We start from the raw sequence: 13,769 nt of genomic DNA, 5'->3' as shown, positions 1-13,769 counted from the left end.
AAATACAAGGAAAATTGCCCATCTCCAAATTCACATGGAAAGGGCGATTGGAACTGTCAGAAACAATACACCTTTTTGTCAGCAAAAGTACCTATCAACATAGTTTTGCCATGCGAAGGTGAAGACAAAACATTCTTTGACAAGATTGTGTCTGTATGTTGTACTCTGACCACCATGAGCAGGAGTGTTGTGCAAAGTTGAAGTCGTCGGAAATAAATATGCTTTGAGATACAGCCAAGTGTGTGTGTTTCATTATTTATTTACAAGTAGAGTAACATGACAAAAGTGTAAAGTGTCATTATAATTGAAACTGTTGCGAAGTATAAGCACTGACACCACATACTATATACGCAATTATGTCCGAAAGGGTGAACTTAGGCAGTAAATCTTCGTCGACAATCCATTCCTTGCTCGGTATTTCATAATGGTCCAGTCCGTTTATAACGCCAATCTTCTGTATGTACCGATCTCTGGCTTCCTTCTGTAATGTATCCCGGTATATCCCACATCCTTTCTTCGATTTTAACATGCTTTTCTCTCACTTTTCTCTCACTGTTTGGTCCTTGATCTCCGTCTTGCCTCAGGGTTTGTTTACGAGATTGTGCCTCCAATATGGCGACCATATCCCAGAATGCAACGCGTGTGCCCGAGCCCTGTTGGCTGAGCAGGGGCAAGATTATAGGGCTGGCAGTTAACTTGATAATGGGTGAGTGCAGGTTTCATTCACTTGTTTTCATTCTTTCACAGGATTGATTCACTTCATTGGTTTATCCAATTGCTGGCCGCCGAGCCATTATGTGTCTGGATTTGTGTAGGTTACTGATCATGGTTGTTAGCAGTCGATAGTCAGGTTGTGTGATGTGTGTGTGAGTGTGTATTTTTTCTATGGGTACATGCCATTGACTGTATGAGCGGTCTGTGCTCGTTTTTATTTATTTGATAAGATTGGAGATACTTGTCGTGTGGTTTATGCAATGCAAAGTCACTGTCCATAGTCTGTGCTTCACGTGAGTTGTCCAAAGTTCTGGTTTAAGTTAACTTGGGTACTAAAATCGTTTTGCTAGTTGTAAAAGCACAGTAGACATAACTCGAAAATTAGGTTCAATTATGGATTTATTTTGCTCAGAGCCTCAGACAAACAGACAGACAAATGGCAGCGAAAACACACTCCTTCGCAGAGGTGTGACAATTGGGCACGATTGTCCTGTGGTGTGTGGTGTTCCCTTGTGCGTTCAAATCTTATGCGATCATGTTGACACACTGATTCAGTATCACTGAAGCACACATTTCACACTGGACTTTTTTTCAACACCGAACAGCCTAGAGTGTAGTTTTTATATATATTTTTGCCGTGGTAATGGTCTTAATTTTTATTCTTAGAGGTCTTAAAAAGGTCTTAAAAGTCATTCAATTTGTTGATAAAAAATGTGCAGATACCCTGCATTATATGAGTTACATTACATAACACTTAGCTGACTTTTGTTATCCAAAGCGACTTATAAGAACACATTATTGGTTACAGTCTCTGGAGCAATGTTGGGTTAGTTGTTTTGCTCAAGGTCACTCCAGTCATGGATGGGGATGTAAACAGAGGTAGCCTAATCGTGGGATTTGAGCCTGCAACCCTGTGATTTAAAGACCAATTCCCTAAACATTAGGATGGCTCGTTAACATATAGCATCTGCATGCCATTAACTTATGATTGGTAATGCAAAAAAAAAAAAAAACTGTCGTGGAGCACTTTTGTGTCCCCACCAATGACAAAATCAAAGTTACTCCCTTGCTTAGATGTAAATACTGTATGTTTCTGAAATACAAATATACATCCATTAATTGAGGGGGCTGGAACCTATCCCAGCTACCGTTGGGTGAGATGAATCCTAAAAGTACTTTCAAATGGAAACATAAACTGAACTGTATTTTAAGTACCTACTTATCTATTATTGTTTCAATAACTTGCGAAATATTGAATGCTTGAAATAAAATCAGATCCTGTGCTAAATAAAACTTGAGATAAAATAGTTAAACCCTTTAAACAACTAAATGTTATAAATCACATGTTTTATCAATGTTTAGTGAAATTTCAAAGTTTTTTAATTATTAATTTGATTTTTTCTTGAGTCACATCCGCGCTTGATTCCAGTTTGACACAAAGACCCCGCCTCTGTGGTAAACTCCCCATGACGTCACTACACAAAATCACGGAAGTGAACCAGACGACGAAACAGACAGAAACACAAATAAGTTGGTGCGTACATTTGACTTTTACCTGAAGGTGAGTACCTATCCCCGGATTTACCGTTGGTCGTTTCGAAACGGTCCTGTTTTTTACAGTACTTTATTTTGTTGGACCGGTTAGTTTTTGTTTTGCTAGTGTTGAACGAGAGCTACAAAGCTAACTATGGCAGAGCAGAACAAAAACAAAAACAAAAGCCAAGGCTAGCTAATTGTCAGGATTCTTAAACGTGTATAACTGTTATAATATGGCGAAATAAGAGGATACAAAAGTAGAAGAGAGTATATGTTTGGGTTTTTGGTAGCTTTGCGGCCCCTTGTTAGCTTGCGTCAAGCTAAAGCTAACAGCTCCAGTAGCCTAATGTTCCGTAGTTTCAGTTAGCAGGCTAATTTAATGTGTAATATCCGTTGTGTTTACATTGTGCTTTCTCTGTTTGGAGTCAATCTGCGGAGTCATTCTGTAGCGATGGGTTAGTCATGCTCACATGATCAAGTGACTCGTTGGATCAGGGGTGGGGGTGAAGGCAAATGGGCTCCATAGGTTGGTTTACATTTCCGTGTGTACTCAGGTTTTCTCATACTCATCCTTCTACAGATAGCTTGTCGTCATGCTAGGAGGAGGATTCAAAGCTGAGAGGTTAAGAGTCAACCTACGGCTGGTCATAAATAGGCTCAAACTCCTCGAGAAAAAGAAAAGTGAGTCCTGCTCCCAGTCTTTGGCATTTGTAGTGGGTCTTAATGGCAAAACAGTTGTTTTCCACTTGATACCAATGATGAAAGTTAACTCTTTTTCCTGATCCCTTCTTAATAATTTCAAATAAAGCTGAGCTCGCCCAAAAGGCAAGGAAGGAGATTGCTGATTACCTGTCATCAGGTAAGGATGAGCGGGCCCGGATCCGTGTTGAGCACATCATCAGAGAGGACTATCTGGTAGAAGCCATGGAGATCCTGGAGCTTTACTGTGACTTGCTACTGGCGCGTTTTGGCCTCATTCAGTCTATGAAGTGAGTTCATTAACAAACTGGTACATAGTGTACATGAATATGCAGTTTTTCAAAGCAGTGTGCTTGTTGCAGTTCTCATCCATTTCTCTTTCTCCTCTTAGGGAGCTAGATCCAGGCTTACAGGAGGCTGTGTCCACCCTTATCTGGGCAGCGCCTCGTCTCCAGGCTGAGGTGTCTGAGCTGAAAATTGTAAGTCCTATCTGAATAGAACATGTAGAGCTGGCAGTGTTGACAACAATATCGAACAAGTTCTATTAATTTATTCAGATTCGGATGGTTGTAAGAGCCATAACTCTTATGCTTCTTTCAGGTGTCCGAACAGCTGTGTGCAAAATATAGCAAGGAGTATGGCAAGCTATGCAGGACAAACCAGATTGGCACAGTCAACGACAGGGTAGGGGATATTTCCCAGTGACTTCCCCACAGGTCCTCTCAAGAATGTATGAGCCTTTCGACTTGCGACTTGTTGTTCCACCTGTTCAAATATCTGATTTGTTTACAGCTGATGCACAAACTGAGTGTGGAGGCCCCTCCCAAGATCTTAGTGGAGCGCTATCTGATAGAGATCGCCAAGAACTATAATGTGCCGTATGAACCAGATGCCATGGTCCGGGTATGTTTTTAGGATTCAGTGTTGCACCGTATGAAGGATTAAGTCACGTGTTGTGTTTATTTACTCACTCACAATCCTCTTCCGTTTCCGGACAGCCTGAGGTGTGTCCCGGAGAGGAGGCAGACTTGATTGATGTGGACACTGATAAGAAGTCTGGAGGAGGAGGAGGAGGAGGAGGTGGTGGAGGCGGTGGAGGCTTTATGGTTCCTGCGGGTGCAATGCCTATGCCTATGGCTATGCCCATGCCCATGCCTATGCCATCAGCTTTCAACTATCCACCTACCAAAGGAGCTGTAAGCTATTCTTTTCTACACTATTTCCACCGATTTTGTTGTGATGATTGAAGTGTAGAACAGGTAGTTGACAGGAATTCAGTTTTCAGTGTTATATAGGATCATATGTAACAACAATGTTTTTTTTTAATTATTATTATTTTTGGGCTTTTGTGCCTTTAATGGATAGGAAAGTTTAGATAGACAGGAAGCAAGGGGCAGAGAGAGAGGGGGAATGTCATGGACCACCCCGACATTGTTGTGTTTTATCAAATCCTCGAATGGACTCATAATAATTTCTAACATTTTTATGTTATGGTAACCTCTTTTCAAACAAACAAAAAAAATTACTGATAGTCTTTTGGCCATTAAAGTGATACTTAACCCAATTCACAAAAAAATGCAAGTTCTGTCCTGTAATGCAGCAAGTTTATGTTCATATGCTGAGTTTTATATCTACTGTTATAACTTCTGCTCAAAAGCAAACTTCTGTGCACTTAAACATACATGAAACAAGTTGTTCTTTTATGATTCCTTTGGGGGAAATACTCTGAAACTAACCTTTTAAAAAAAAACCTCAATTGCTCTTAACTACAGTTAAAAGTTTTTGTTCATGAACAGAGTATATATCGCTCAAAATACTCACACCACAGTGTTCTGATCATCAGACATCACTGCTTTGTGATCCTTATGCTGTGTGGACTGATGTACACTCGTCAGCAACCTCCCTGAGACTTGTCTGACTTTTGTTTTCCTCCAGGAACCATTTAATGCTCCAGTTGGAAACTACAACAGCTTCCAGCACCCCATGGGAGGAGGACAGCCACCTCAGTTGCCCACTTCCCCCCCCACATATGAGTCTGTAAGTGACTGAGCCCTTCAAATCCGTGCCCCCCTCCTGTCCCCACAGATGGACAAACAGACAGGGCGGGGCACCAATCAGGGAAGGACCATTTATTTGGCTTGCTTTCAGTTTTGCCTGCCTTCCACACCTTTACAGTTTCTCAGAGTGGGCCTGCTTCATCCACTTGTCTGTACAGTTTGATCCATATGGATTTGGACACTGACACAATTTTATCATTTTAGCTGTTTACCAGTATATTTTCAGGTTACAGTTATTATGCAATTGAAGGCTCAGTTTGAAGCGATTCACATCTTAAAAAAAAAAAAAAGGTTTAGAAAATGCAGTTCTTACATGCATAGAAAAGCATGATTAATTTAGCGGGTGAAAGATCTGTTTCTTTTTTAAGCTATTGCTATGAATCAGCTGGCCAATGAGCTCTCAATGCAAGTCAAACATGCCATTCTTTGGTTGCTAAAAAAATGAGGATACACTAGAGGGATGTGGTCATTTGGAAAAAAAGAAAAGGACAGCCTCTTCGAATTATAAGGTTTAATATGTCGGCACATGATAAAATATTTTCTGGTCCTTATTGGGTGTCAAACCTTGTGTAGTTAAGATCATTGTCCTGTTGCGTAACTAAATGGCCGCACATTTGACTGTATAATATTTTGATATACAGAGGAGTTCATAGTAGACTCGATCACTGCAAGGTGTCCAGGTCCTGTGGCTGCAAACCAATCCCAAATCATCAGCCTTCAACCACCGTGCTGACAGTCGGTGTGAGGCTTTTGTGCTGATATGCTGTGCTCGGTTTTCACCAGACATAGTGATGTGCGTTGGGACCAACGTACTGTTCAAAGGAAGTTACTCCAGAGGTCTTGTGGTTTGTTCAGAAGCAACTTTGCAAACCTTTGTTGCCATGTTTTCTTTTCTTTTTCTTTTCTTTTTTTTGTTCAGAGAGAAGAGGCTTTCTCTTGACAGCCCTTCCAAACAAGTCATACTTGTTCAGTCTTTCTAATTGTGATGTCATGGACTTTAAAAGTTAACATTCACTTGGGTTTTTAAAAAAGGTTTTCTTCTTTTTTTTGTACCATTACATGGTCTGTTGGGATACCCTCTGTAGAATGATGGACTCCATATAGTTCGGAAATCGTCTTATAACCCTTCTTCCAAATTGATGGACAACAACAGTTGCTTCTCTAAGATCATTGCTGATGTCTTTGTCTGATGTAAGTAGCGGCACCTGGCTGCTACTTACTTACTTTTGTTAAATAACAACATGGTGTAATATGTCATGACTTCATGGATCAGATACTACTTTTTTTAAGGCTTTGGGCCATAAAACCTTAGAATGGAAGCTCAGATACATCATTATCCATGTTTAACATAATTAGAAAGGGTAGATTAGACTTTGTTGAAAATCATCAAAAAAACGAGTTCTCATGTGAAGCATACACTGATTGGCCATAACATTATGACCACTCGCTGAATATGCTACCAGGTCTGACCTGTCAGGGTTTAGACAAAGAATATAGGAGTATTCCAGAATGCCTAGTTCTGGTACGTTAGCAGTGGGTCCTTAGAGTCCTGTGGGTTGTGCGGCGAGCTTAGTGGATCAACCTTGGTTCCAACATATTTTATCAGATTGGAAACTTGGGAGTTTAGAGGCCGAACAACAGTTGTAGTACAGCACATGCTTTTGTGATGACAAATCATCGTAAAGGAAGAAATCTGTGGTGATGTCCATGGGGTTCAGGCTTGAGGCTGCCTACAAAGGTTTTCACACATTGTCAAACATGAAAAGCTTATTTGTGGTTGGGTTAGTTTGTGGTAATACATTTTTTTTTCTCCTGAAAATAGGATACTGTGTATTAATACTGCAAAATGTTTCATTCAAGCCTTTGAATGAAAACGTAAAGTCTGCACTGCAGTTGTAGTTCAACTGATTTATTTCAAACATGTTGAGGAGGTGCACACGGATAAGTTTCTGAAAATTGTGTCACTGTGCAAATATTTCCAGACCTTAACTGTAGGCATTATAGCCTCGTTTCCACTATGCAGTCCGGTACGGGTCGGGTCGCTTTGGGGTCAGCTTGCGTTCCCACTGTACAAAGGGGACCCTCAGGGGTGGGCGGAGTGCGTGCCGAAGCGTAAATAGCAAATAACATCCATCATTTCGAACCACCTCCAAGCTTCTTCAGCTTAACGCGACACTGGCTCGCGGTCCGGTTGAAACCACTCTCTGCCATTTTTGCGGCAATCAGCTGGAAAACTTTTTCATTTCGCACAGCGCCATCGAGCTTCCGCTGCACAGCCTCCTCACCAACAACAGCCGCTTTCGGACTGTAGGAACCTTTGGCAGTTCTAATAACCTTTTAATCCGCGGGGCCGTTTTCTCCCGTGTTCGGACATACAGGAACTCGGGGCTTTCTCCCTTAGTTCCTATAACTATTTAGCTCCTTCTCCGAGGTCGGGTCTTTTCATAGTTCTTATAGAACGAATCTAACGGAGGTGTGTGGTGGTCGGTAGCTACGCCCCATGTCATGCTATCACGGCTGAAATGTTTCCTCATAGACACAGACACAACCGGCGGGTGTTTAATAAGTTAAACTTACACTGGTCTCCTTTGTCTGCAGCGCTCTGCTCTCCTTTCTTCCTTCATGAAATGAAAAAGTATCTCCTGACTCTCTCTGTGCGCTTTTCCAGCCTCGATATTAGACGCCTGATGTGATCGTCCATGATTAATATCACCATCATGGAGACCATGAACACGGTGGCCTCCCCGCTCTCCATATTAGCTTCTTGGTGGTGTTTTTTCTACTCTCCTTACTTTTACCGTTTTGTTTTGTGTTTGAATGTAGCGCTAAACGGCTAACGGCTAACACGTCACTGAAGCAGACGGCTGCGCGCGGCGCATCAGTCCCTATCAGGTGGTCCCGACTCATGTGCGAATGCAGACTGAAACAGTTCCGCTGGGGAAGGACAGTTATCAGAACGAAATTCGAGGAGGGTAGTTCTGATAACTACTTTCTTAGAACGGTCTGTCCGAAAGCGGCTAACGGAGAGCAGAGCCTGGAACCGGTCCTGTGTGCTCGGTACCCCAAGCAGAAGGGTTACAAAAATGGTAACGGGTTCCATGGGACCGGTACGTTTTCGTGGTAGTGGAAGCACTGAAAGCGAACTGTTCCGAACCGACCCGTACCGGACTGCACAGTGGAAACGCAGCTTATGAAGTGCTGATACTTAATATGACTCGATCAGTTGCCCTGAGCATTACTGCATTAACGAGATGAGAGAACTCTGTCCAGGGAACCCTCCTACTAAAATCTGTTTTACTAACGGTGTTGGTTTCTTCAATAAGAAAAATCTGCACTTGTTTCTTTTCTGTTTGTTACTTCTGTATTGTTTAATGCAAATGTTAATTCTTTGTCAATACTAACACATATAATTTTGTCCCATTATTAAGAAGAGATGATCTAACATATTTTCTCGTTTCAGATTGATGACCTGACTGACAAACCCTCTGTTCCTTTCCAGGCTGTAGGTGAGTTCTGCCGACAGAGCATCAACATTTAAAGGATAAGATGGGTCGTATGTTTGTTATATCATAATCAAATCAAGCTTAAAGCGCAAGTCTTGAAAGTCTTAATAAGTATGGAATTTTGAAGCACTGTTTTCCAGACCTTGAAAAGTCTTGATTTTTGTGTGAAAGTCTTAATAAAGTATGGAAAATAAATGTATGGTAGAATTTTACAGTATGCTCAAAGGCATTGTGAAATGATAAATAGGAAGGTAGGCTGTAAAACTATAATTTTACTAACTGGTCACGTACTGTATTAGCCTAATGGGATGAGATGTGAGTGAAGAGACTGAATTCTACATACAATCATCCATTCATTCATTTTTTTATATAGATAGTTTTTGTGACACTTGTTTGATGTGAAATTCATGTACTTGTGATTTTCAATGTTTTGAAACGTTTTCATCATTAAAAGCATAATTTACTGTGAATAATGCATTTGTTCATTGAATACTAGCCTATAAAAATGAACATTTCTAATAAACACAGTTGGTACAAGCTCAACCAATGAAGTAGGCACACAAGTTACAAGTACATAAAGTTAAGGTCTTGGGGGGGAAAAAAAGTATCAGTTTTAAAAAAGTCTGGAATTTTAATTTAGAAAAAGAGCAAGCACCCTGTTAAAGGGTAGGGATGTTACAGGATGCTTCTATTAAATATAGTTAGCTGTACCTTTTTTACTTTCACATAATAGTCTTTTTCTATACTTTCTGAAGCCGTTCTGTTTTTTTGACTTTCCCTTATATGCTGTAAGTGTTTTTTAGCTTTTTTTCATCAGACTTAAAATGCTCTCTGCCAGCAGGAAGCTCACCTTTGATCTCACCTGTTTTTTTTGTTTGTTTTTTTTTGTGTGTGTTTTTTTTAACTGACAAATGTGTTGCTTCATCAATTGCTTGTATTTCTCTCCAGGTCCTGGTCCTTCAACTTACCTGTTTGACAGCAACGCTCTACCCGAACTCCCCTCTGTCCCCGACACACTCCCCACATCCTCCTTCGGCGGAAACACCACCAACTCGGATGACATCGACTTTGACGATTTGACGCGGCGGTTCGAGGACCTGAAGAAGAAGACCTAAATGTTTCACTGTTGGTCTAAGCATACAGATGAACAGGCCTGTGTCGTCACCTACATGGCTCAGATCAGGAAATGGGAAATGTTTAAGTCTTTGAGTCAGATTTTGGTAGTTCTCCTCCCCTTTCTGCAGTGAAGTAATTTTACAGAGATATAAAACATACATATAGTCTTACCTCATTTATACAAATAGGACCTACTTACTGCGGGTGTTGATGGTCACTAACCAACCCTGTCAGTTAGCAACAGTCTCCTTTCCTTTGGCAGTGAGTGCCATATGTTTTTTGTTCTACAACACATATTCTATAAGCTCCTGCATCCAATCACTCCTTTTCACTTCACTTCAATCTGGCTTCTAAGTTTTTCTATTTGTCTGCGTGATAAACTACATATTTAGATTTTAATGTTGCTTTTCCTGGGGTTTGGGTTTTACTATTTACTGTACATGCCTTGATTCTACTTTGCACTTGCTGATGTCGCTGTGGTCTTGGCCACCGTGTCACTCAGTCCAGTCAAACAGGCCTGACCGGCTGCTCCACTTTGGTGGCGCATGGGCATTCACACTTCATGAAGTCACCATGCCGTCTCAGAGGCGAGGTTACAACACATGACAATGTTTTACGTAAAGGTCTCGGCAAAGACGGAAGCCATATTTCCAGTGTGTTGCACAGCCGTGCAGTTTTGTCACCGTGGAATTGACATTTTGAAACACTCGCAAGGCTTTTAAACGTCAAGGACGCATGTCAAACCTGTTCATCTGTCACAGCTGGTGGGACATAGATGTAAACAGACATAAATGTGTTTATAAGACCTTCACAGTTGTATAGAAAGACTTGTTTACACATATGATTTAACAGTACAGCAAAAAGGGGCGTGGCAGCAAGGAACTGTCTGATATTTGACAAATATGTTTTATATGCAGTACACTTATCTCCAAATAAAAGATTTCTTTCTTTTCTTTCGAATGTCAATTTTACCCAATATCTGCACTTTCTAAAATAAAGCATGTAATTTACAAGCAAAATTCCGTCAGACAAAAGCAACCACAGAACCTGATGACATTAGGTATGATTTTGTGACCCCAAAAGTGTTAGTTTTGTGTCATCCTCCGTGATCATGTGCATGGGTCTTCTGCTGCACGTGCACCACTGCATTTGCTTTAGCTATCACTTCTCATCCGAGGCCTTGCCAGTCTGTAATAGGATTTAGCATTTGTAATTCATCAGGAGTGGAGTTGTGTCACTTGTGTTCAGTGTCAGTTTATTTTATTTTCCAAAACAAACTCTTTGGAAAAAAAAAGATACGCATTTGTACACTGAATGCAGAAAAAGTCTGTTCTGTCGGTGGTTTGTTTCCTGTGGAAATGGGGAGCGAGAGGGTTTTTCTTTTTGTACAGACATGGCGCATTGCTGTAACCTAACCGCACCCAGCTCTGCTCGCATGGCAAATGGAGCCGGCCTTGGGTAAAATGATTCAGCAGTTTCTGGAGGCATGATGAGAGGTTTCCCAGCCGGTCGGTGGACACAGCTTATTTATAGATTTACCATGTGTTGCAGGACCTGAAGATAGATGATTAACACTACAGAGCTGTGATCTTGCTCGTTAACTTTTTCTATGTTGGACTGTTCTGTCATTCTGTATCTTGCGACACAAATCCGTGTCTTGTTGAAAAAAGAAATCATTTTTTTCCACAATATATAATAAGATAATAATAAAGGACTTTTTGGAACTGGAACACTTTGAGGTCTCGGCACTGTATACCGATTTTTTTCTAGTCTTTTTTTTTTTTTTTCCCTTTTAAACGCTGTTATTATTGTAGAAACCAGTAGGGGTCATTAATGACTATGGAAATCACTGATAGAAGTGAATAAGTTATTTTAGAAGTTGCTTGTTTTGTGTAAGCTTAAATGAATATGGAAAACATTTGTGTACGGGTTATTCTTTAACATAAAATAAGAATGTATAACAAACAGTGAACCAAACAATCAGTCTTTTTCACTGACTAAAGGATGGGCTTCAGCCCATTTTGTAGCATTCAGTTTATCCTTTAGCGCTTCTCCTTATAGTTCACCTTTTCAGCATTGTAGCTTAAATGAAATTATCTGCATTCATTTAGTGGTACATTTTATTTAAAAAAAACTACAAAGGGATGCAATATCTACAACTAAAACCTTGTGGCAAATTCAGCAACATAATGGCACATATGATGCGAATGTAAAAAAAAATTGGATTTAAAAGTAATTTCCTGAAAAATTAGCTAACAATCTGTAAATTTGGATCAAGAGACAAGTGGATATATTAAAACTGAGAAAGTGTGGGAACCCTGTGCAGCTGATTAAAAAGCATAACTGCAAAATGTAGGCAATATGTTTCCCATGAAAATACCCTGTAACCCTCTTAATATATGGATTCATACAGTTTAGTCTTAGCAGTCTAGCTTTACCTGCCTATCAACACAGACTCATTATACCATGTAAATTTAGGGCGTACACACAAGGGGATGAAATGATAGATGTAAGCCTGCTTTTTGAGTTGACTATGGCTTCAGTGTATGTGTAATGTGAAGTGTGGCAGAAAAAGTCATCTGAAGAAACTTACTGTTCAAGCATCAACTGCATGTCAGACTGAAGTGTGGCGGCTTAAGACAGAAAGTCAATAGATAAACACAACATTTCAATAAAACATAAGTCTGCATTTGAGAGGGGAGCCAAGTATTTGGCCATATACCTTTAATTCTAACTTTCCGTTACACCATAATGGGGTTTATGGCCAGCATTTTCGTGTTTGATTGTCTTTAGCAATGCCTATAAACATTAAAATGTTTTCCTTTCATGCCATCAACACGAGTACAAAATAACAGTAGCTGTTGTCAGCTGCAGTTGTAACACCATTTCCTCCCTTTAAGTGGAGGAGCGAATTAGTCAGTTATTGTGGTAGAAACGTGGGTTAGCCTCATCTACACTGGTGATGTGGAGAAAACTGAGGCCTGATGATCTGGCGCGAGCATCTTGTAAAAGTCTAATCAAGAGTGACCAGGTTTCACTCAGGCATGTCAAAGGTTAGTCCACTGAAAGGAAATAATTGGTTAAGGAAATGAATATGGATTATCTTGGCAACAGCATTGTGAGGTTAAGTGATACTGCAGTTGCTTTGCTTTTCTGTGTCAGACACTCTGGTCAGTACATGTGGGGTGCTGTTTATTTCTCAGGAGTGAAAATGAAAGATTAAACGACAGGCCATTTCTTTAGCTGGTACATTTATTTTGATGTTAGAACTACACCTTTTTTTTGCCACATTGGCACATAAGCCAAGGTTTCTGAAAGGTTGAGAGAAAAATAAGCATTTTTCTTTCCATTTTTTGCATGTTGACATTTTATTTTGGTTTTAAGCATCCTCAAACACTACATGTTGTAATATAATTCAGTTTATTTATATAACACCAATTTGCAACAAAAGTCGTCTCAGGGCACAGAAAGTCAACAAGTTAAATTAAACTCCAATTAAAATGATTTATAATACAATTAGATTAAAAAAACTGTCCTATTTAGGATAATAGTCAACAGTCATTTTCAGAAGGTGTCTTGTTAAGGAAACCAGTGCTGAAACATTAATTATAGAAGAGAATGTGCAATCTTTTTATGTAATCATAATAACATTAACACAAAAACAACTTTTTTTTTTGTCACACAACAAAAGGTTTGTGGTTTAACAATCAGTAAAGGCTTTCTGAATTTTACCGCCAGCTTATTGATTAGTCTGTACGCAAAGAAAGGGAAAACACGTTTCGCAAACCAGTTTCTCTTGGCTTATTTTGAAATGAAACGTCACACAGTTAAATACGTTGAGACTTTAACAGAGATCACTTTATTCCAATTCACACGTACAGTATCAATAAATCAAACCAATAAATAAGTCATTTATGATAAAAAAAACAGAAAATTTAAGACATGTCTTTAAAGTGTCTGCAGGAATGCATGTATTCTAAAACCAAAAGCACAAACTTGTAGTTAGGTCTGTTGCATAAATCATTCAGAGGGAGGATAGACTGAATCTCACAGTAGCAGCCATGAATGATGAAAAGGGATGACATGCACTTTCAGCACGTATTACGGTGTTGGTAGTCAAATGAAAAACTTGATCAATTAACCA

At 39.9% G+C, this 13,769-nt stretch overlaps 1 protein-coding gene across 1 annotated transcript; it reads left to right on the top strand.

Moving 5' to 3' along the window:
- The first annotated feature begins 2,164 nt into the window (after window positions 1-2,164).
- Window positions 2,165-11,355, top strand: ist1 (IST1 factor associated with ESCRT-III). The gene is made up of 10 exons (XM_075454058.1): window positions 2,165-2,275; window positions 2,831-2,931; window positions 3,059-3,239; window positions 3,341-3,428; window positions 3,550-3,633; window positions 3,742-3,852; window positions 3,948-4,145; window positions 4,885-4,986; window positions 8,467-8,512; window positions 9,458-11,355. The coding sequence occupies exons 2-10, from the start codon at window positions 2,844-2,846 to the stop codon at window positions 9,622-9,624; spliced, it is 1,065 nt and encodes a 354-aa protein (XP_075310173.1). The 5' UTR covers window positions 2,165-2,275; window positions 2,831-2,843; the 3' UTR covers window positions 9,625-11,355.
- Window positions 11,356-13,769: the final 2,414 nt, after the last annotated feature.

The sequence above is a fragment of the Odontesthes bonariensis genome, chromosome 1 (assembly GCF_027942865.1).
Source record: "Odontesthes bonariensis isolate fOdoBon6 chromosome 1, fOdoBon6.hap1, whole genome shotgun sequence".
NCBI classification, from domain to species: Eukaryota; Metazoa; Chordata; class Actinopteri; order Atheriniformes; family Atherinopsidae; genus Odontesthes; species Odontesthes bonariensis.
This window is presented reverse-complemented; position numbering and strand designations above follow the sequence as displayed.

Bases quoted from the DNA above. Each gene is read 5' to 3' on its own strand.
- ist1 (XM_075454058.1), top strand. From the start codon at position 2,844: ATGCTAGGAGGAGGATTCAAAGCTGAGAGGTTAAGAGTCAACCTACGG. The intron at 2,932-3,058 runs GTGAGTCCTGCT...TTTCAAATAAAG, and splicing joins ACTCCTCGAGAAAAAGAAAA to CTGAGCTCGCCCAAAAGGCA. The intron at 3,429-3,549 runs GTAAGTCCTATC...TGCTTCTTTCAG, and splicing joins AGGTGTCTGAGCTGAAAATT to GTGTCCGAACAGCTGTGTGC.